Here is a 23,529-nt window from a genome sequence, read left to right on the forward strand (position 1 = left end):
GCTGCTCCTCCACCAGGAATTTCTAAAATAGGAAGTTGTTTTTGTGGCAGCTTTCACGTTTCCAATCAGCTCTTGTTTACCAGCTGACCTGACCCGCTGGGCTGCTGACGAGGGGCAATTCCTTCCCCAAAATATACAGGAATGGATCCATGATGTAGAGGAGCAGAAAGCGATTGACTTTAATGCATATTTGCACAAGTGACGGCAGAATTATACCCAGTGACGCAATAAACTTCCCATCTCTTTTGAAAAGCTGCGCACAAAGCTGTATGCATGCTAATACGTTTAGATTTTCATTGTGATTCAAGTCATTGGAAATTATCAGTGCACATCATAATTTCCTTTGATTTCACGGAAATTGAAAACGACTTAGTGTGATGACGATATGTGTGCAAACTCATGTAAACCTACAGCGACACGATAGTTAGACAAATAAGCAGTAAGCTGAACTGAAAGTGCATTCAACTTCAACTGGTGAATCTTAATTTGGCATTAGCTTGATGTTGTGTTTCCAGACATGCTGCTCAAACATTTCATCGTCATTCTATTCTGCCAGTGTTCCCTTCTCTGGTTCACCCGGCCGCTCTCCAGGCCTCAGCTGTTGTACAGCCGTTCTGACCTCTGAGATTTGGGGCCTGCGATAAGGGTCAGCCTGTCAGTGTCTCCCTCAGGGCAGAGCAGTGACATTTAACTCAATATCCCAGAAGGATAAGGTTTCTCCCTCCGTCCCCTCCATCTCCCGCCTCGGCCTATTGCTGAAGTGTCAGTAGGCCGTGGGTGCTACTACAGCGTCAACCCGTTGCAAGTTGGGATACCCGTCACTTCCAACTCCCACCGAACATGCCACGCCCTCGTGCCAAGCTGAGGGATCACCATGTGCCACCTTAAGCCCTCGAGCCCTCCCTCCTCCACATGTCAACTCTATACATGTTCCCAGTTCTGTGGAGGTGCAGCGATACGCGCCGCTACCTTATGCAACTAAGTCCGTCTCATGCTGACTCGCACGGCACAAGCAAAGTGAGAGGGACATTTGTCACTTCAAGACGTGGGGCCTGGAAAGACATGTTTCCTTAATAAGGTTATTGTGTTCAACAGCACATTCTGAACATGTTACGCTGTCCAACTGATATACTCCTCAAATACAATAGCTGATAGTTTCAAACACATTTCATTCCTTTAGTTTTATGAAAAACAACCTGAACTAATTTGTCAGCCAGCCAGGAAGTGTAATTGTTCATTTTCTTTTAATTTCTCAAGTAACATATTGATTTAAATAACACTCTCCTACTCAACAGGCTCCAAGCAATGGAGTTAATACGGTAATACTGCAGCATCTGCACTTAGTCGAGCGTCCAGTCAAATGCAGCTTTGTTACAAACTTTAGCTTTTATGCACATTCAAAATAAATTAGGGTACCGAACGGTTCACTGGCCAAAGACATAAAATCAGATGACATGTGTGGTATTGACAGTGAGGAAATAATTAGTACTGGGCAAAAAGGCAATGGACAGAGCTACACTGTCGGTACTTGTTACAGCATTAGCTAATAGTAATAATAGAAGTGGCAGCTGAGTCTCTGAATCCAAAATTCCTCACGGGATATAAATAGAGCAGGTGACACTGTGCTGCTGGGCATGGCACCGCGACAGCTTTGCAGATTTGTTTTTATTGCAGAATGCTGGACGCTTAGCCCAGGCTCGTGAGTCCAACTTTAAACTATTGGGCGCCACAGTGTCATCAGTATCCACGTGGTGCGCTGGGACGAGGAGTTCCCGGTTGTTCGCACCATTCCACACACTTAGGGCTGGACTATATCAGCCTTGGGGGAGCCGATAGGAAGGTGAGCCCGTTGATCAAAAGTGGATTTTCATACGTCGGATGGGTCTGATGGCTCTGCCTGTTTAGAACGATGCGATAGTACTGGCGCAGACATTTTATTGGGAGAACTCAAGATCTGCAGAATCAAGCACAGCCTCCTGTTAGCTTCAGATTTGACGTACAGCTGTCTCGATTTTTTAATATGTTGATGTAGCCATGGGAATTTTATCATGGCTTACACTTACTAATTCAGAGATTTTAATGTGAAATTTCATCACAAATTGACCACAGACACAAGCGTTTATGAAATTCTTTCTCTTTTTTTTGTCCATGCTTTAGTATTCTCACTCAACTATTTGGATTACTTTTGCTTCTATACTCGAGTGCTTGTTTTCAGAATGTAAGATATTTTTATTTGAGTGCTCTTTCTTCACCTCAGATGAAATCATCAAGCCTTTAACTCACATTGCGCTTTAGACCACACTGTCAGCCGTACAATACGTTTACTGGCACAGCCCCATCTATGAAGGGGATTCTGTTCCATAAGTTCATAACAATACTTATTTTCATGTTAACAACAACTATGTTCCCCAAACAGCAGGCTGCACAGGCCGTCTGCAGATGAACAAAATCCTTCTGGAGTTTCATCATAGCAGTCATAAATTAAACAATTTAGTATGCCAGGCCAGCATAGCTGTACACTCAAAAAAATAATTCATTGGATGAACTCAATTAAATTGTGGGCAGGTTTTCCACCGAGGAAATATAGTTAAACCTACCTTAAACTAAAAACATCCATGCAATATAATTAAATTGAGTTAGTCCGACTCAATTTTATCAAATACAACCTAAATAAAAAAATACCATTCATGAAATGAAATTGATTTGTGTTAGTCCAACTCAATATAGTACAATTCATTGGAAATGAATTAATCAGGTAAAAAACTTTTTTTTATTTGACCCCCAATTAAGACACGAGACAAAACCTAGTTCAAGTGTTTTTTATTGAAAATGCTTAAATACATTAAATATGGTACAAATCTGACCATCCATGATTCTAGAGCCTGCATTTCATTTTTTAAATATAATTTGTTTTTTTTACAAAAACACTGATCAGAAAAGGATAGCAAAAAAATTCCAAAAGGATCTATACAGTGCATCTTTCATCGTTTTTAAATATTAAAACAGTAGTCTTGTAACAGCTCCACAACTGGTGACAAATAAATACCAAGCTATCCCAAATCCCTTGGCACCACAAACAAAGACGCCATGAGGGTGGAGGCTATGCACTGCTCTCCAAACAGGGAATATCATTGCACTGCAGTGTAGTCACTCACCATAAACTATCATTTCCAAAAAGCACAAAACTTCCTGCAATCGATATGTACAACCACTATTGCAAGTGCTAAATTCCCACTACTTTGGTTTGTCAAGAGCAATACAGCTGTTTTCTTTCCTACCAGTACAGATGGTAGTACAAAAGGACTCCTTTACACTGAAGAATAGCCGATGATGTGTTATCATGTGCAGAAACAGGCAACTTGGACCACTTTTGGGCTACAACAGTAAAATCACAAAACATCCACAAACTAAAACTTATAGATTATAAATAACAAGGATACTCATAGTCAATGGAAGTTACAGCGTATTGAACTGTGTTAGGGTCCATTTCAACTCGAGTAGAGAGTCATTCAATCAGACAACGAGGAAAATGGACGTGCAAGTTGACGTTCAAGCGTAATCACACTCGAGTTGGGATGTGGAGGTGAATTGGGCAAAACTTTCTGCGGGTAAACACTTAACCAAGCTTGCAGTGACATGTAAAAGTTCCGTAATTTACAGTCTCTGGCTTGCCTCTGTGCAGCTTAGTCAATTTTTTCAAAATGTCAGAACCAGGAAAACATCCATGAGGTCATGGATTGTCGTTGACTGGGCGGAAGATGAAAGTAGAAAACATCCAAAAGATCTGACAAGGTTCTTTGGCTTTGTCACTTGGTGTTCACCTCTTGTGCAAACATCTTGATTTTCAGCTCCTGTATCTTAGAATTCAGCTTGTGCCCATCCAAATTCATTATGACCTTCTGGAGAAGCTCAAAGATGTACTTGAAGTTGTCTGGAAAGCTTAGATTAAGGGCACAAATTAGCCCAAATCATGATGAACGCCATGATGACACTGTCTACGTTGTTCAGGACTTTAATGCAGTTGATCAAGTCCCACGTCCTCTGGCTCCCAATCTCTTTGGATCATGTAAATCCTTATGACAGTGAATGCGATGTCCCTCACTGCATCCTCAGCGGCGGAAGCCTGACAACAACACAAACACAGAAAACTTGTGTTTAAACTTGTGATTAATCCACAAACATGTGTGTATATATATATATATATATATATATATATATATATATATATATATATATATATATATATATATATATGTGGGTAACACTTTGACGCTACATGGGAAACATATTGCGATAAACTTACCAGATTGATAAAGAGTCTGGATCTTCATTGAGGTAGATGACAGGCTTCTCAGATGCCCTTCCCTTTTGGTGTTGATGTCATCACACTGAAGGTTCTGGATAAAAGCAGAATAAAAGCAGGCCATTTACTATTCATCAAATGTTTTTAAAAAAGCAGATATGGACAAGAAAATATTACAATAACCACCCCAATACAGTGAAACTAATATTGTATACATATGTACTAACCAAATCATTGATGGTCAGGACATCCTTGACCTTTTGTCCTTCACACCTCCTTTGCTCTTTCAGCCCTGTATCAGGGAGTCTGAGAAGAGGTCCAGCTGTGACATGAACTTTGATTGAAATTGTTTGGTGGTGATCAGCAGGAACTCTGCATTGACCTGAATAACAAACAAAATACAGCTGTTTGTTACTTGTTTATTATAATTACTATCACATTATGTGGGATTATTAGATTCAAATTGCGATTGTGAAGCCATTAATCATCAAAATGGTAAACACATAGAAACACACATTTACTTACTTAACTTTGCTGGAACAGGGAAGGGGCCTCTGCTCCACAATCTCTGGTTGAATGTGCAGTTCAGCATGTGTGATTTAGAAGCTTACTCCATGTATTAAATGTACATGGGCAATGTATGGACATGTATAGCGATAACTGCCCCTACAATGCCCATGCAACAAGAAATACCTGCTAGCTAGTTCCAAACTGCATTCTTTACACTGCCACATGCAGAGTCCTAAAGAGAATAAAGATAATTAGTACATATCAAACTGAACAAATAACAATGAGAGATCAGCTTGCATCGAGCATATAACCTATTACGTGCTATCATTAGGAGGTTGCCTCAAGAAGCTTGGTAATGCTGATCAAACTGCAAAAGATGAGATAAATATATTAGTGGAGGGAAAGGCTGGAATAATCCAAAGTTCACATAAAACAAAGTCAAGTCAAAAGTGCTTTAGAGCACTCACATATATAATGTTACCATTTAGAATAGACTAGCAATTCACCTTTTACAGCAACACTAAAGCTACATACAACAGCAATCAAATCATGCAAGCGTGTTAAATAAGATTAAGACAGTCATTTTAATAAAATATCAAACTGTTTGCCTTGAAAACTCATTCGCACTCCTGCCTGCGTTCACACAGTGTAAGGTCATAGAAATACAATGAGTAGAACGGACATCGATGTTTGTCTTGGTTGTTTTACTCGTTCAAAAGAAAATAGTGCTCAACACTGCGCATTGACCGTAGTATAACAGAAACGTTAGCCCGCTACATCGATCAGTTCTTCACAATGACGACGGTACACGTACAAACTGCCGCTGCTCTGATCCAGTTACATCGGTTTGAATGGGAATGTCCGTTCTACGCTCGTTCTATTTCTATGGCTGCTGCGCTAAAACGCCGCTGACTTCCGTGTGTTCATGCATCAGGTGCCCGCGCGAGTGAGAGGAATTCAGCGGTTTTATGAGCTCATGATTTATTCATATTAAACATTTTTCAGTGACGAAAACGTGGCTAAACCCACTACAACTGAACGCCCACTACTAGAGAGAGTGGCCTTCTGCGGCCTGCTCTGCCTGCCGACATTATGGCGCTGGAGAGGGGGAGACCGTAGTCTGCTCGTTTAACTGCTCTCCTACTGTTTTTTAGTGCACACAGTTCATAAGGAAGCCTTCGGCGCTGCGTCCAAGCCGTATTAATGACAGTACCCTGATCTCTGGTCTGCTCTATAATGCAAACCACGTTGGCTACCTAGCTTGCTAGCTAGCCTGTGTTGCCTTCGATCTTATTAAAAACGGAACAGTCGTGTGGCTAAGTTATCACGTCTGTTCCACACATTGTGGTCATTATTACAGAATGGAAGCCTTCATTGACAGCGAGGTACAGTCTAAACTACTACAACAAAATATATAAAGTTACTTACCAAAGAATGGACGGTCGGTTTGAATCTTGCTGCAGTCGGAAAGGGGGGAAAGACACTGAGAGCACGTGATCTGGTACAGGCGCAAGGGGTAGTCCCCCAACTAAACACATTTATTTTGAGTTGATACACACCATCCAACCTAAATAAATCTAATAAATGAAAGTATTCATGCATTTTATGTTAGACCCATTAAATATAAATGTGTTCATTTTTTAACTTGATATATTTAAATTAATCAAACACGATTTAAATGTGTCACCTTTAAGAAGGGCTTGAATCGTTTTTTTGAGTGTATGGACGAGTATGTACAGTATCTGTTATCATCTGAAAGATGAACTCTTTAAAACATACTACATCTTCAATGTCTTGTCTATTTAGAGGACTCCTACCTAACCGAGACACTATTTAGAGGCTGGTCGCTGTGACTGTTCAGCACGCTGCAGCCGCAGAAAAATGGATTGCACCCAATAATGTATGACCCAAAGTTGATTTTCACCCCTTTTCTAACACCATGGAATACAGTGAACCTACACACAGCAGACACAAGGACACATTTGCGTCCTCAACAGTGACTGACCAACATTTTTGGAAACAAACTGACAAACTGTAACGACCAAGGGTGACTGAAGTCTTTAAGTTTAACGTCCCACTGTGACTGAGGATTGTACTCCTGAGGGAGAATGAGAAAGGCACCCGAGGGTCAACAGATTTCTGGTAAGAATGTCATTTCTAGAAGTTCAGTAACAGCTCACAGACATCTTTTATTTGATCTTATTTTGCTCACAGAAGTTTGGAAAAGGTCACAATTGTTACTGCAACCAGTTATCAAATAATGGGAAATGGGTTCTTCATTTTTCGTTTTTCTGGAAGTTTCACTTAACTGGATATTTCTTTGGATTTTGAAACAATTGTTGATATCAAAGTAGAGGACAGGGATTTAGAGAAAAACTATTTCCATTTAAAAAAAAGGTTTCCGCTCTTTTATATCCCGCCCCCTTCAGCTGTACCCTTCACCTCTCCTCATTGGTCCTGTAAAAGGAAGGCAAAATGACAGACAGATCCTTTTGAAGAAGGGTGCTGATGACAGGAAGACGAATGTATGCAAAAAGAGCCAGAGAAATACCTAAGAAAGAAATGGGATCCTTTTTTGATAAATATAGAATGAGGACCGTAAAAGAGAGGTACAGACTTTTCTACACAGCTACTGTGACAGAAAGGGAATATTACTCCTCTAAAAAGGTTAACAGTATTGATACAAACTAATTATTGGAGGTATGATTCTGTACAGTGTTGCAACTACCACAGCGGCCATAGTTGTTTTGTGTTTTTGTCTCATAGTTAGCTCAACAGCGCCACCCTGTGGGGACTCGTTTGAGTCTCAGTTTGTTGCTTTTAAAGGTCTTTTATGGGGGAGTGAACTGTTAACCGCTAATGTCACCTAAATTACTATTTGAATAAAATCTTAGTCTGGTAAATGGTATATTAAAATCGGTTACAAGATTCTAAAAAAAGATTTTCAGTTGTGGCAAGTTGACATATTACACGGAGAACCAAATTATTCAATATCAAATAAATATGAAGTAATAATATCAATAAATATAAATATTCAATGTAACCATGATATGAGCTGATCTGTGTATTCATCAATTAACTGAGAAACAAACTATTCTGACGATGGTGTAATTGTTAAAGATGCCGAACACATCTGCTGGTTTCAGCTTCTCAAAAGTGAGGATTTGCTTTCCTTTTCCTTGTGTTAAGCGATTGTTAACTGAACTAAATTATATTCGATTTTGGTCAATTTGATGGCGAAAACAAGTAATTCTATACTATCACCGTGGTCTTTAGAAGACCGTGACGGGCATTTTTCACTACTTTCTGACATGTTACAGACGAAAGTATTAATCAAGAAAATAATGGACACATTAAATAATGGAAATAATCTGATGAGTTTTCAAAACCCACTTAAATATTATAAAGCGCTTCTTTAATTAAACAATGACAGTTTACTGCGCCCCTCAATGAATTGTCATTGTAAAAAAAAGACACTGGGTGAACACAAATTTAATAAGAGTTTATTGACTTGTTAAAAACTCAGGCAACTCCTAGTACTGTGAGGACTTGTATCGAGATATTCAAACAAGTATTTGCAAATGATTCAACTATAAAGCATAAAGGCAGCAGCGGGGGCGGGGCTTCAGATCTGCAGGTTGTTGAGCATGTCTGCTGCTGGATGATGGACAGACCACCAACATTACAACTGACCTCCCTGAAGTCAACAAGCAGCACTTACAGGGGACAAGCAAAGACTATATAAATGAAGGGTCATTAGGACACCATTCTAATGTTGCAGGTATTAGCACTGCCTCCTGAAAACAACTGAGCTAGAGGAAATGATTGAGAGCTGGCTGAAAATTGCCCCACCCACCTACACCAGCAACACCGGGAGCCACGCTATTGTCACGGAGCAGATACAGCATTGCATTAAAAATGACTCATAGACGTTGTAGCTCAGATTCTCGCTTTATTGGTCAACTTGATGAAAGACTACAAAACGAATTCACAAAAAATTTCTTTCAAGTAATCAAATCTGTACAAACCTAAACTGTATGGGTTTTTTACAGCTCTGGCTCATATGAATCTGAAGAGTCATATGCGTGTGTGTGTGTATGTGGGTAAGCATGTCCTTGCTCTTCTGAGACAAGGTGACATACTCGTTCCTGTTCAAGGATACCGAGACGCAACGCTCCGATGCACGCACACACACAGACACACATGCACACACACCTGTGATGGAGATTTTACAGTACAGAGGACAGGGAAAACAAAATACTTCCCCCCGCCACGAGTACACACACGCCACCTGCTGGCAGGGGTTCGCTGCTAAATTCATCACATCAGCAATCTCCCAGACCCTGCGTTCTCAAGTCAAAATTACTGTACAGACAGACACTGTGGTTTTAACCTTTCCACGGGAGGAGTGGCAAGAGAGAGGGGAAAGTATAAATCTCTAATACTCTCACACCAATTGTACACGTGCACACATGATTTTAATGCTCACCGGCAGACGAGAAACATCGGTCATCTGCGCACGCACTCACTCACTCAGACAATTCGTAACATTAAATGTTTTAAGAAGTACAGATAAAAAAGGAAAAAAGCCCTGGGTATAGGTTTCATTTCTGGCTGTTTGGTGAAAGAAAGGAGAAGAGAGGTAGAGAGGGCAGGAGGGGTGGGTCGGAGGTCGAGGGCAGACTACTGGTGTCATTTCTTAGCTTTCCTTGGGGGGGTGACTGGGCGGCCAGAGCCCATTCCCCCTCCGCCACCGTAGAACAGCTTCTTGTCTGCAGGTTTGAGAATCTGTAAATAGGCAAAGATGATAAAAATCAGCAAAAATGAGCATCAAAAATGCTGAAATTTGAATATGTAGGACGTGTGTGTTCATCTCTCTCTGCCTTACCTGGAATGAGCACATGAGGGTCTCATCTACGCTCATCATGGCTCCGGCGTTGTCAAACTCCCCGCAGTAGTTTGGGGCTGAGAACAGCGTCACCAGCTGCCTCTTTGCAAAGAACTCATATCCGTCCTCGACCACCTGAAAGCACATTCACCACATCTTAACAAGCTGTTCTTTTAAGGAGACTAATTTCAAACATTTGCTTCTCACCTGTGAACATCAAATCAGCCACAGAAACAGAACCACACTGTAATTCATTTACAGAATGTTAACAAAAGGGCTTATACATCATAAATACATTGCTATCACTTAAATGGCCGCCCTGGTTATCAGTAAAACTGGGCTGAAATCCAACTGTGCTGAAATGGCCATGGGGTGATCCAAGTACTTAGCAGTTCCACCTGACTTTACTTCAAATATTCACAAACAACTGGACACGCTTGTTTGATAAATGTGCTAGCCTTGCGTTAACTACGAAAAGGAGTTTATGTCAAAATTCTAGGCGTTCATTCCTATATCTTAACCGTGGGATGAAGGTGCACTGACCTGATGGGCCCGACAAATGAGGTCCATGTCGTGTTTGTGGAGGAATTTTGTGACCACGTCGGCGCCAAAGGTGAAGGAGACGCCGCGGTCGTTCTCGCCCCAGCCGAGCACGTCCTTATCCGGGTCGGCCCACAGCAGATCGCAGAGGAGGCCCTGGTCAGGCACGTCAGTGGGGCGCATGACCCGTCGCACCTGCTCCATAGACTGGAGGTCTGGGGACAGACCTAGAGACGTTCGATGTAGGACAATGAAATGTTAGAAAGCAGAAGAAAAACATACAGTATGTTTCTTGGTGTTCTGAAGTCGAGGTTTGGTTTTACTGCCCATTTTAAAAAAGGTAAAAAAAAAATTCAACAGAAAGAAAATATCTTGATGTCAATATCCCAACTAAAACAAGGCAACTGTAAAATCACATAAAATACATTTTCTGAAATAAGACCTGCAATCAACCTGAATTACAGGAACTACATTATTTACGTTTACTGTGGTGTTTGTTCACTTTGTCAATGGTCGTAAACACAGACGTAAATCAGGCCCTTACATTAACTTTTTAGAGCCGATTAGTTGATCAACAGAATTCATTGGCATCCACTTAATCGTTTGAGGAACTTTTAAGCAACAACTGCAAACATTACCTATTTACCGCTTCCCTATTAAGTATGATCTTGTAGACATTTTTTTAAATGCTCAAACTTTGAGTTGTGTATGAACACTTCTGTGGGTCTCACAAATACGAGATAGCCGTGACTGGCTGTTGGTGTCACGTTATTTCCTACTTGTTAGAAGCACCGCAAGTGTGATTAGAAATAAGAATAAAATAAATGCTCTACAGCCATGACCACTGAACGGGACAAGGCTACATAAATAAACCCAAACAACATATTAAGATCCCACACAGTCTTGCAGGCCTTTGACTGTTGTGTTGACAGTAACCACAGTGCAGAGGCGAGTTTGTGTGTGCTCGCTCTGGATCGAAGCCAAATGAAGTGTTTGAAGAGGATACCTCCATGGCAACAGAAAATCTTCTCATCAACAATGGCTGCTACAGGCAAACAGTTGAAGCAGTCAGTGAAGGTCTTCCACAGCTTTATGTTGTATCGCCTCTTACCTGTGGGGGGAAGCCAAAAATCACATGAACCGCAATCTAATCTCGCAACCAATAAAATGAAGAGAACCTATTGCATCACTGTAGAAACAATACTTTAACACAACTCTAAAAAAAGCAGAGAACAGCGCGTGATTATTCACGGCTCATACTGCCCTTTCATACCGTGACGTTATCTGCGTTCTGGCTTTAGTTTCGACAAATAAGTCAGTTTCACTGTTTTTGTCAACTCTTAACGATACTCTTTATTTATTCCCAGGTTTTTAACATTTAAAACATCTTAATGTACACCAATGACTGCATTACCATGACTATACAAAAGCCTTCAGGCTCGGACTTACATATTTTGCAAACTGCTGAATAGAAGTGGTAACATTAATGTATGTATGCATCTCAAACTTACACTCATCGTAGAAGCCATATATTCTGTTAATGGAGGCGCACTCATGGTTTCCTCTCAGCAGGAAGAAGTTTTCGGGGTATTTGATCTTGTATGCCAACAACAGGCAGATGGTCTCGAGGGACTGCTTGCCTCTGTCGACATAATCCCCCAGAAAGAGATAGTTGCTCTCTGGTGGAAAGCCCCCATATTCAAACAGCCTCAGCAGGTCGTAGTACTGCCCATGAACATCACCTGGTGAGAGAAGCAGCATTAGAATGGAAACAGCAATGGTTGGTCAAAGGTGTAATCATCATGCTGCGTGTGTATATGTGCACAACAAAAAGGTGAGGGACTTGGATAGAGGTACAAAAACACTCGGCACCCTGCAAATTAAAAGACAACTAACTGAATGTGCAGGCGTGCGAGGATGCTGGTGATTCTCACAACACTGCACAATTGGCCAGTTCCTGAAATGTGTAGACTGTTTCTTTAAACTAACATTCTTCATTAAGTGGCATCAGCAGTGTGACACGGGAGGGCAAATCCAGGGAGACTTGAGGGGCAAAACAGCCCTGCACTGGAAAGCCAGTTTTACCAGCTCATCCCTATAGTTCTGTAATCATGTGGCACGGTCACAGCCATGAACTATATAATGTGAGAGCAGGCTTTCTCATAACAGTCCAGCACTATAAGCGACAGTCTAAGAGTGTTTGTAAATGCTTTTTGACCACACTTGTGAATTTCCCCCAAACTCTAAAGAACACAACTAAGCCTCACCACAGATCTTGAGGGGCGCCTCAAGTTCGAGCAGAATTGGCTGGCTGAGGAAGATCTCCCGGGATTTGAGGCAGAGACCACGAATTTCATTTTCTGTCAGCTGAACATTTTTGCCAGGTCTGGAGCCTTTCACTGCGAAGAGAAACGCCAACAAGAGTGAGAAACAAAAGGCCATAAACACAGTGGAGTTTAGTATTCATACTCATGCATTACTAAAAGGTGTGAGCACTGTTATTGTGTGTGTGTGTGTGTGTGTGTGTGTGTGTGTGTGTGTATGCGCTCATTAATATTCAATTATGGACTCTTTCCTCCATTATACAAGCAATCACTCTAAAATAAAATATGTGTGATTGATGTGTGGAAGACAATTATGATGGATTGAATGTTTTTAAACTTGAATGCAGAGTACTTATCTGCTGAAGCTCAGTTTTTAGGCAGTAAACGTGTATTAATATTCTACTTTACCCTTGAATTCAGCCAAGTAGCAGCTTTAAGAGACACTTCCTGGAGATGACCCATACATAGTGAACTCATGATTTTCTGATTCCACAAAAAGTGCTAGTACATGAATATGGAGATTCCTACTAATTCGGGTCTCAATACTCTTAAAGGGTACCTAATGACCTTTACTAAAGATAAATTACTTTAACTACTAGCTCACCTGATGATATACAGAGAGACATTTATAATCTGTTCCTCAGCTTATATCTTGACCGTTCTGCTCAAATGCATTTGGCTATAAAGAAAAGTAAATTTCGTCCAAAGATTCGTTAGACACGGGAAGGACGTGGACGACAAAATTAGCAAGACGCTTTATTGCTCTAAATACATCATTTTAAGTGAAAACGTTAATTCCAATTCAACGACACCGACCATTATACTGTGTCGTGTGATCATAATGTTGACGTTATTAAATGCTGGTGAGGTTAATTTTCTGCAGGAAGGATGCTGCTGACTATAAGTGGCGGTGAATAGTCTGTGTTTCGTTAAAAGAAAGCGATGAACTCTGCTATAACGTAGCATAGGTGGCTATCGTTGTCTAGCCTGTTGGCTAAAATGGCTACCTCGGAGAATAAATATCGAGCGGAACAGTCTTACCTTCCAGCAGACGTTGTATAATGGAGTCGATGTTCAGCTTATCGGCTTCGGCCATGCTATTCTGGTTGGTTTTGAATCACTCCGACGAATACAAGACTTAAGTGTTCAATGGCTACCCGAGCTACCGTTAGCTCGACTAGTTTAGCGTTAATCGGCTACCGTTAGCCCGCTAGCTAGCTAACCTTGGGGCAGAATTGGCAACCTCAAAATGTGAGGCTTGGTGCTGAATTGTTAATGACGTGATGGCTGTCATGTACTTCAGAAATCCGCCTTAGTCAACTATTTTCCATCAGATGTCCGAATTAATGGTCAGTATTCGTAATTTCTCGTGACAACTATATTTTTGCCGTAGCTACTAGCACCATGCCATCAACAAAAAAAGGCTCGATGAGCGCTAGCTCAGAGCGAGGTTGAACGGAAAAAAAAGCTCTGATCGTTCCCGTGTTCCCATTGGTTGGTTTGGCCAATAGGCGGTGTTTAGGGGGCCATTACTCTCCCTGATTGGCTGTTCTCAACGTCGGTCAGCATTTGCTTATCTCAAACCACAATGTGAAAATAACAATCGTTCCCGGGTATATGTCGCCTTTTTGTTGGCCGTAATTGGAATAGTGTTGTCAACAATGTAAGATGAACCGCGTTTGACCACATTTACTCAATTATTGGCGTTTGAATCGTTCTGTATTCGTTGCGCAGTAAAGCGACACCCACGGAAGTGACCAAGATGGGAGCAACTGACCACGTATTTTGCCATGACGCAATGTCCTAGCGCCTGGCAACTCTCAGAATGATTCATTCCGAAGTTGAGAGATTGCTTAGCGTTACCTAGCTTTACAATCGACTGTTAAGATAAACATGACTCTAACTCGGATACACGTCAAACTATCTAATTCGCGATAACAGTACTCTTTTGTACACCATACAACCATCCGACCATGAAGTTGCTCCACAAAGACATTGAAAAAGATAATGCCGGGTGAGTGACTGGCTAATGTTAGCAAGCTAACCTGCATGGTATTTTGCCGCTGATTGTAACGTTACATGTGTCAACTTAATCAAGTTTTAATATGTGATTTACCTTCCCCTGTACCAGTGTGTGGAGACGTTGAGAGTTTTGGGCTAGTTGGTTCAAAATAGTTATTATGTAATCACACGCACACACACACACACACGACACGAAAGATAACCATATCATATCAGCATAGATTGTATGACAAAGACTATATCGACGACAGAGCATATACAAAACAAAGTAAGTAAACAAATCTAACCCTATATAGTTATAATTGATTTACACTCCATAATTGCTGAAGCAGAATGGACGCATAACTGCACCATCTGTGTAATTGCCCTCACTAATAACTAGACATCTTTAAGTAGGAGCATATCCACAGTTTAATGATGTGATACTCAAAACCCACGTGACATAACACCAACTCAGAACCTGGCTTATTGACTGCATGTGCTTCTTCAGCCAGGTGACTCTGATGCCAGAGGAGGCAGAGGATATGTGGCACACCTACAACCTGCTGCAGGTGGGGGACAGCCTGAGAGCCTCCACCATCAGGTAACCACTAACGTCTGTGGCATAAAGTGAAGGCTGAAGCCCTGTAGTGCAATGCACACACGCATATCTCACAGTTTTCCAGTCTCACGGAGAAGGATGTTTGCTTTCCTATCTTGTAGCACTGCAGAATTGGCAATGCAACATCTTTTTGTTTTATTAGTCCATTGGCTGATATGGATAAAGATTATCCTATAAGTTACTGTATACATTTATATAGTGTCAAAGCTACTCAAGGTTTAGCTCCCGTCCACCTTAAATATGGCCACTGATGAGATTTGATCACCCAAAACAAGCAATGCAGCCGGCCACGCAGGTGGACTTTGTAGTAACTTGACAGATCTGAAATGGAGGGCAGCAACAAAAAGCTTAATTTACACATGACTTCTGCTTTTGCAAGAATTCCAGCTCTGTATTGTACCTTCTCAGCAATATAAATACTGCAAGTCTGCTTCAGAAACATATGTTGATCATGATAGGAATCACAATCGTGTTTGCAAATGATTGTGCTTGTTTATCAGCTTTCCAATTTCTCTCTCACTCTGTCTGTGTATCGCTCATTGTTTTGGTCGGAAACACACACACACAGGACTAAGGTCACTTTTCCCCTGTTCCCACAGGAAGGTGCAGACAGAGTCACCTACTGGAAGTGTGGGCAGCTCCAGAGTTCGCACTACTCTGACCTTAAGTGTGGAGACTATCGACTTTGACTCTCAGGCCTGCCAGTTGAGAGTAAAGGGCACTAACCTAGAGGAGAACCAGTATGTCAAGGTCTGAGATTTTTAAGCAACCTGGCAGCTGTTGTCATGTCACATGTACCGTACTTTTCGGACTATAAGCCTCTACTTTTTACCCCACGCTTTGAGGCGTCGGCATATAGTCCGGTGCGCTTTATATATGGATTTTTCTGTAGCTTTTCAGAAAAAGCTGATCTTCTCTGCTCATAGTTCTGAATAGCATTTACGGCTAACTGGCTTGGCCAGTTGCTGCTATTCAGAGCTATTAGCAACAACAGTTATTGCCTCATTGTTTTTCGTTTGGTAGCCTTGAGAGACCTGAGTCTGTAATGCAAGTATGTCTGCATGAAAAGATGTAAAAAGATATCTTATATATTCGTTAATGCTAATCGCGGTTAGCATTTCCCCATTGGCCGTAATGTTAAAATTACCTTAGAAGGTAGCGACATGTTATGATGTTCATAGAAGACAACTTTAGTACTGTTGAAAGCATCTTGCTGTTCAACGGGGACACCTGCGGCTTATAGACCAGTGCGGCTTCTCTATGTGCACATTCTTTTTTCTTTTAAAAATCAGCTGGTGCGGCCTATATACCGGTGCGCCCTATAGTCCGGAAAGTACGGAATGTTTTAAAGTATGGCAGGTGGACTAGAGTAATGAAATTAGGGAGGCAAGGATTGAAATTCTGCAGGTTTTCGGTCATTGCTCAGCCGTACTACTTGCCATTTGTGTTATTGTTAACTCCTGTTTGATATAAGCAGTTGTAGTGATTGTGTTCTCTTCTTCATGCATCAGATGGGGGCTTACCACACTATCGAGCTCGAGCTCAACAGGAAGTTCACTCTGGCTAAAAAGAGCTGGGACAGCGTTGTGCTGGATAGAATCGGTGAGCAGGTGCCACTGAGATTCTAATTCGTTTTTTTCGGTCAGATTAACCACAGCAGAAATATATCCCTTTCATTCTTGTGTTTGGTTCATTTAATCCCAAACCTCCCACGTCAACCAGGACTTGTAAACAACAATCACATGGACTCACAACTGTCTTGTTTACCAGACTGAATTTCATGGTCTTTAGCAACTGCACACTCAGCTGTTAGAATCTCAGCATCCGTTCCAAATACACATTAAACTGCATGTTACATTTTTGCCTGTTGGCTAGTTATGTATATCTCTTTGCTTGAATGTCTTGCTAATGTCTTACAATGATACTATGACTTGCTCTTTTTTATTCTTGGTAATATATCAACTACAATTACACATTTAAAACATTCCTTGATTATGTCACAAAGTACCCACAAGCTCACATTGATGGTTGCCTTGTCTACCCTTCAGAGCAGGCATGTGATGCAACCCAGAAGGCAGATGTGGCGGCTGTGGTAATGCAGGAGGGTCTGGCCAACCTGGTGCTCGTGACCCCCGCCATGACTCTGCTCCGTGCAAAGGTGGAGGTCACCATTCCTCGCAAGAGACGGGGAAGCTGCACTCAGCACGAGAAGGTAGGTCAGCTTTCTGCAGCCGCAAGGAGCTCAGGCAAAGGAAGTTGTTTTTGACATATAAATATAGAATTTACAGTAAGTAAAATAGGGTACATCAAAAAACGTAAATGTAGTCGATATTGACCCAGAAAGCTGAGTTCGCAGCTGCCAAGTATGTTGTGCTTCCTGCCTCCAGTGGCGTCATTTGACATGACAGTGATGACGTTGAATGCAAGGAAGAACTGCAGGCAAATAGAGCCTGGACTGCTGGTGTCTGCCTCTGGGTAGCCGGGGGGACGTGCTCGAGAAACCGCTCAAAAATAGAAATTCCTCGGTTCTCTAGCTGTGGGCGGAGCGGACCCTCCTGGCGTTAAAAGCTCAACACATCCTGGTACAGCAGGAGAACTCCGCTTAGTATTTCAGTGTGGCACGCGCTGAGGAATTTATTGCTTCAATTAAATATCAAAAACTGCATCCACATAAGTGGTGCATTTTCCCTTTACGGCAAGAGTCAGGGAGAGAGATAGTGTGTTGGATGCATAATAACGTTTTTGTTTAGTTATCATGTGGGTAAGATGAACCCAGGTTTAAAACACAGTTCCTCAGTACTGGGACCTGGTGTATTAGTCATGTGGGCTGAGGTTTGTCTCTCTGTTTGCAGGCGCTGGAGAGGTTCTATGAGGCTGTGATGCAGGCAATTCTTCGCCACATCAATTTCGATGGTAGTGCTGCTGTGTAGACCCCTGACGTATACACACTTACACATGCATACATATACAGTATGTTCCTGTTCTGTGTAACACACTTCTCCTTTTGATTTCTCTTCCTTGCCTTCTACTAGTTGTAAAGTGCATCCTGGTCGCCAGTCCAGGGTTTGTGAAGGACCAGTTCATCACCTACCTTTATAAAGAGGCGGTGCGTCAGGACAACAAAATCCTGCTGGAGAATCGACCCAAATTCATGCTGGTCCACTCGTCATCGGGTCACAAGTACTCACTCAAAGGTATGAGTTGGCGGGTAATACAATAGACTGAAACAGTCAAATGTTATCACAAAGTGGAAACTTAGTGAAAAGCTTGTTGTTTTTGCAGAAATCCTGACTGACCCCACTGTGACAAGTAGGCTTTCTGATACCAAGGTGACTCTGCTCGTTTAACCGTCTCGTAACCAAATCCCCGCAAGTCGACAGAAGTGACTCACTGGTATTTCTGTTTACCTTTCAGGCAGCAGGAGAGGTGAAAGCCCTGGACGATTTTTACAAGATGCTCCAGCACGAGCCGGACCGAGCCTTCTATGGGTGAGTGATGATGGACTAGAACGGTCAACAGGAAGTGACCCATGGAGTCCTCCACATTCACACTGATGATCCACAACCTGTGTGTCTTTGCATCCTCACAGAATCGCTCATGTGGAGAAAGCTGCTGATGCCCTCGCCATTGACACCTTGTTGATAAGCGATAACCTGTTCAGGTACAGGCTGAGACATTCTTTAGGTTATCTTTAAATGTATCAGTGATGTCAACACAGTCGGGAACAATCAAATCTGATCTGATCTGTGTAACGATGCATGTTCTGTGTCTCCGTCCGTCCAGACATCAGGATGTCCCCACGAGGAGTCGCTACGTTCGGTTGGTGGACAGCGTGAGAGACAATGGCGGCAATGTCCGGTACAAATCCTCCTTAAAAAGACCGACGACGTTAACGCTCACGCACAAGTGGCAGAATATACTTTGTCAAGCATCCAGCTGATGAACTTTCTCTCTTTTTCATGCAGAATATTCTCCAGCCTTCACGTGTCTGGTGAACGTAAGTTATAAAAACACAGATTTTATTTATCCTACATTAGAAGACATGGAAGTTCTTTTAATAAACATATCTGAAGTATTCATTTGAACATTGTATTAATTCATGTTTACATTTCGTGTTCCTTTAGTGAGGGTATCTTTGACGCCTAACAAACGTGTTGAATGTATTCTGTTCCTCATCCAACATCTCTTTGTTGATGACCTCCAGTTGCGCTTTTGTTCTTAAAAATGAAATGTGCCTCAAGTCCTGGCTGTGTGCCGGCCTCTTTTTGATTTGTCCTTGACTGTCTCCTCAGAGCTGACTCAGCTGAGTGGGGTGGCTGCCATCTTGCGGTTTCCCATCGCCGACCTATCGGAGACCGAGGACGACAGCAGCTCAGACGAAGAATGATCCACAGAAACGGGAGATCGTCGAGTGTTGCAGATAACACAAGAATGCATTGACTCAGAGTGTTGTAAAACAATAACACTCGTGTGGTATACTCTGTGTTTGCCACCACTGAGACATTCACACCTCGCTCACGTCTAATCTACACACCTCCTGTTTTCTTAAAGAGGCCGTAATTTAAAATAATTGAATGCCATTTTTAGTGCTTTTGGTTTGAAGGTGACAGTGTGTTTGAAAGCAGAAGGGAATGCCAATGAAAAGGATTGAACATTTGTTGCCAAGTCCAAATGAAAGCAGTTAGCAATAGAACAAAAATATGATTTTTCTTTCCACCTGTATATAAAATATATCCCTCTTGCAATTAAACGACAGAATCATTCATCCACGTGTGTTATTGTACTTTTTCACATGAACTATTCTCACCATTCATAAATGAAAGACATGTTGGAGCAAGATGTAAAAATATAATTTATTAAATACACTTGTCATTTTCAATTAAAAAACTGTTTTGGTTATGGGTTATACAACCCAAAACTACTGCATTTCAACAAACTAAAAATCAAGTAAGCGCAGGATTTTTAATTTGGTATATTGTTCTTTGAGTTCCACAGTTACAACACTGTAAGTTCCTCTTACTCTGCTGTGGCAAAATGTCAAATTGCTAATATCCCATGTGAAGAATTTCAGCAGCTAAGACTAAAGTGCTTTTCGAATCAACTTGCCTCTCTTTGTATTTTACGCCTCCTGCCCCATCGAATCCTAAATCTCGTTTCTATCAGCGTAGCCGTGAGTGTATATGTGTACTTAATACACTTTGCCTCACTCAGTAGGACACTGGTACGTCTTAATCCAGGCTAAATCCTCCAGTGTGCCCCAATGCAGGTAGATAATTGAGCAAATAACCAAGATATGCATTATCTGGTGGCTGTTGCCCCAGTTGTCAAACAGGCCAGGGATGAAGCGCTCAGGGATCTGGATGATGTTGACCAGCCCACCCATTACAGCCAGAGAGTCCATGATGACAAAGAGACGCAGGGAGTCTGGGCTGCCCGCCCCACTGCCGAACACCCGGAACAGGAAGAGGCTGAAGCGGAACACGGCCTGCCAGAGGAAAGCTTGCAAGCGCCGGATGTTGGTATGTGCCGTGGTGGCACAGTAGATGCTGTAGGCTGACAGGAGGATGTAGGCCAACAAGGCAGTCTGTCGTATGGTTGGGTAGCAAAGAAGAGTGATGTGGATGATGGGAAGTGCACCTGGTGACAAGAGGGAAGATATACAAGTGAATAAACTGCAATAAAAGAAACAAGAGTCAGATGTTATGTTAGAGTCTCTGCTGGATGCTTGCCAACGGTGGCGACAAGACTTCAGGAAGTCACTGCTCGCAGCCAATTCATCACATAACTCCATGTGACATTGTGATTAACAGATTACTTTTTGCACTGGTTAAACAAACTAGATATAAAGTGTTGATTAGAGAGCTTTCTAGGTGCTTGAAGGTGGATTTTGCTACCTTTGGACAGAGTCAGGTTAGCTGTTTCCTTCCATTTCCAGTCTTTATGCTAAGCTAAGCTAATCATCTCATGGCTCTAGCTCCATATTGATTTTCTCATCTAACTCAGCATTTGAGAGACTATCAAGATTTGCAATTTGCTTATGAAGACATGAGACTTGATTTGACACGGTTGTGAACGTTCTTTACCTTGGAAACTGTATTCTGACTAAATCTTAATCCAAGGTCCACTTATCCTCTTTTTTTCTTTTCAAGTGCCTCTCATATTCTTTATCAAACAACTGATACACAAATGAAGGCTGTCAGATGTCATTTGTCCGACTTTACAATAGCTTTGATTGGATGATTGGATGAAAAAATCACATCGAAGACAGTAGAGCCAACCAGCATCAAGGACCTACCCAGGGTGTTAACTAGGCAGACCCCAAACATGTCCAGGGAGAGCAGGGTGTCGTACACATGTTCTCCTCCCACATGGTTCATGAACACATGGTAGACAACCGAGCCCACAGTGGGGCAGAGGCAGGCCAGGTAGTGGACCACACCGATCCAGACGCTGTCCACCTCCATCCAGGGGATACTAAAAGGTAGCAGCACCAAGAAAAGGAAAAAAGGGACTCCTGAGGTGACCAGAAGATCAGGAGATAAAAGCAGAAAGAAAGAAAATGAAGTGAGATAAAGATAAAATGAAAAGCGTTGGAAACATACACAGATGTGAGTTATTTCTTCAGTTATATTGGCATCTGTTTTTATATTGAGCAGATGTTGAATATCACATCATGCAGAGCAATATGAGGAATTCAATAGTGTGAGAGGTTCCTCTGTTTTATTCTTCACCAGGAATGTGAAAGATATGGCTGTTGGCAACACGCAGAAGTAAACATGAGCAAGACTCTAAACCCTTCACTTCCCCCTCGTAAGAGTGTTCGTCTTAACGAACTTATGGGATAGCCAAGGAGAAAATGGAGCGTGAGGAAGATGCATTCAGAAGTTCAAGGACAGTTCATTTTTTAAATTTGTACACGTCTTTGCACAGTTTTAGCCAGGTTTTAATTTGTCTTTGAAGTCTTACATCAACAGCACACATTTCAAGATATGTTGACACTCTAATTTTGTAACTTGCAATTTAAGCAAACGTATGCATCTCCAGGATGCTTTGCCCGTTGTGATACATGTGTGTATTTACAGTTGAAATGTGTCAACCAAACACGCAGCTAAAGACCTTGTTAACAGTTTGATATTTCCAGGCACAAGGATTCCCAGGGCAGATTACAGCTAATGCCCCATATCCTCATTACACACCCTGGTCAAGTATGCTTGTAACTGGTCATAAGTGAGAGTAGTGGACATCTGTCACCCGTTCAGCTTGTGCATCACCCGCACGAGTTAAATCATTAGAAACATTCGCTATTTTACCGTAAAGATATATTTCAATTCAATAATTCAGATGTAGATAAAAAACAATAATTTACATTTTTAGATTTAGTCCAGATTGACACAAAGCAAAGGCATGCACAGTTATGTTCTGGTCTTACCATGGGTGTAAATGTTGCCCAGCTCATTGTGCATGTAGAAGAGGCTCCCGAGGCATCCTGGAGCCGTGGACACGGGCCGGTACCCCGTCAGGACATATTTGTTGAACTGAAGGTACTGAGGGGTTTTTGTAAAATCCAACAGCCGCGGCCTTTTGTAAAGCGCCATCACAACTTCCTGCAGCTGATGCCCTCACATTTAGTTGACAGTGCAGGTCCCTCACCATTTACATCCTAAACGAGTCCACACTCAGGACTCTGGCTCTGGCACGGTCATGTCCACAGGTAGGCCGGAAATTCTGCTCCTTGAAATCCATCAATGGACAGGTGTAATTCCAAGCAAGCGACCTGTTGAGCTGGCCAAGTGGCATGCTTTCAGGAGGGCCAATCGGCAAAGGGCTCTTATCCCTAAGCTGGGGTAATCCTCACAAAAAGCCATGTGCACTATACCGCAGCTGCTACTTGTCATGGCTCATAACTGACTAACATCTCAACTTCAACACAGTTATATTCTGTATTTCCCTTATTATAGACTGCACACAGGTTCCTATTCGCCATGCACATTTGCAACTGTGTTGCATTCAGGATGATCTGGGGATTCCAACACTTGAAGAGGTGATTGTTTTCTTAATTCACTCACTGGCACAGATGATTCCATACAAACGAGGGATTTTCCACTGTGGGTATTCACTGATGGTTTTATTCAATCAAATTCTGTACAATAATAAACAGATGTTTGCCACAAGTGTAAAAAAAAAACACCTCTCCCATGCAAAAATAAATTAAACTGAATTATGTTTTACAGTATTCATTTTTAATCAGGCAAAACTGACTGATTCAATCAAAAACACTGACAATATGCAAACTCCATGTCTCCACCAACCAAACTCATGTACAGTGTGCAGGAAGTGCAGG

The 23,529-nt window shown here is 41.9% G+C and overlaps 3 protein-coding genes and 1 long non-coding RNA gene across 7 annotated transcripts; 1 reads left to right on the top strand and 3 right to left on the bottom strand.

Moving 5' to 3' along the window:
* Positions 1-2,804: 2,804 nt before the first annotated feature.
* Positions 2,805-6,315, bottom strand: LOC306794864. 4 transcript variants are annotated; one of them, XR_013772946.1, is made up of 6 exons: positions 6,242-6,302; positions 5,125-5,180; positions 4,829-5,045; positions 4,531-4,685; positions 4,304-4,397; positions 2,805-4,123 (listed from the first exon to the last, which is right to left on the bottom strand). It is a non-coding gene; the product is annotated as an uncharacterized lncRNA (long non-coding RNA). The 4 variants fall into 4 exon arrangements; XR_013772945.1 differs by lacking the exon at positions 5,125-5,180 and having other exon boundaries at positions 6,242-6,315; XR_013772947.1 differs by having other exon boundaries at positions 4,829-5,180; positions 6,242-6,296.
* A 2,430-nt stretch (positions 6,316-8,745) lies between these two features.
* ppp1cab (protein phosphatase 1, catalytic subunit, alpha isozyme b) lies at positions 8,746-14,001 on the bottom strand. Its single transcript, XM_079292876.1, has 7 exons — positions 13,607-14,001; positions 12,509-12,640; positions 11,753-11,983; positions 11,248-11,352; positions 10,245-10,468; positions 9,702-9,836; positions 8,746-9,601 (listed from the first exon to the last, which is right to left on the bottom strand). Exons 1-7 carry the CDS (start codon positions 13,659-13,661, stop codon positions 9,506-9,508), a joined length of 978 nt encoding a protein of 325 aa, XP_079149002.1. The 5' UTR covers positions 13,662-14,001; the 3' UTR covers positions 8,746-9,505.
* A 296-nt stretch (positions 14,002-14,297) lies between these two features.
* On the top strand, positions 14,298-19,943 carry pelo (pelota mRNA surveillance and ribosome rescue factor). Its single transcript, XM_079292907.1, has 13 exons — positions 14,298-14,579; positions 15,078-15,170; positions 15,788-15,938; positions 16,700-16,790; positions 17,237-17,400; positions 18,041-18,101; positions 18,221-18,382; positions 18,471-18,517; positions 18,603-18,676; positions 18,778-18,849; positions 18,972-19,046; positions 19,154-19,185; positions 19,481-19,943. The coding sequence occupies exons 1-13, from the start codon at positions 14,539-14,541 to the stop codon at positions 19,573-19,575; spliced, it is 1,158 nt and encodes a 385-aa protein (XP_079149033.1). The 5' UTR covers positions 14,298-14,538; the 3' UTR covers positions 19,576-19,943.
* Positions 19,944-20,391: 448 nt separating this feature from the next.
* Positions 20,392-22,783, bottom strand: paqr4b (progestin and adipoQ receptor family member IVb; the record flags this gene model as incomplete). Its single annotated transcript, XM_079293080.1, has 3 exons — positions 20,392-20,825; positions 21,484-21,702; positions 22,618-22,783. The coding sequence occupies 3 exons, from the start codon at positions 22,781-22,783 to the stop codon at positions 20,392-20,394; spliced, it is 819 nt and encodes a 272-aa protein (XP_079149206.1).
* Between the last annotated feature and the right edge of the window lie 746 nt (positions 22,784-23,529).

The sequence above is a fragment of the Melanostigma gelatinosum genome (assembly GCF_949748355.1).
Source record: "Melanostigma gelatinosum genome assembly, chromosome: 21".
Taxonomy (NCBI): Eukaryota; Metazoa; Chordata; class Actinopteri; order Perciformes; family Zoarcidae; genus Melanostigma; species Melanostigma gelatinosum.

Excerpts from the sequence above, each read along its gene's own strand:
- ppp1cab (XM_079292876.1), bottom strand. The coding sequence starts at position 13,661 with ATGGCCGAAGCCGATAAGCTGAACATCGACTCCATTATACAACGTCTG. Across the intron at positions 12,641-13,606 it reads TATACAACGTCTGCTGGAAG|TGAAAGGCTCCAGACCTGGC; the intron begins GTAAGACTGTTC and ends TTCTCTTCGCAG. Across the intron at positions 11,984-12,508 it reads GGCGCCCCTCAAGATCTGTG|GTGATGTTCATGGGCAGTAC; the intron begins GTGAGGCTTAGT and ends TTCTCTCACCAG.
- pelo (XM_079292907.1), top strand. The coding sequence starts at position 14,539 with ATGAAGTTGCTCCACAAAGACATTGAAAAAGATAATGCCGG. Across the intron at positions 17,401-18,040 it reads GCTGCACTCAGCACGAGAAG|GCGCTGGAGAGGTTCTATGA; the intron begins GTAGGTCAGCTT and ends CTCTGTTTGCAG. Across the intron at positions 18,518-18,602 it reads GTAGGCTTTCTGATACCAAG|GCAGCAGGAGAGGTGAAAGC; the intron begins GTGACTCTGCTC and ends TTTACCTTTCAG.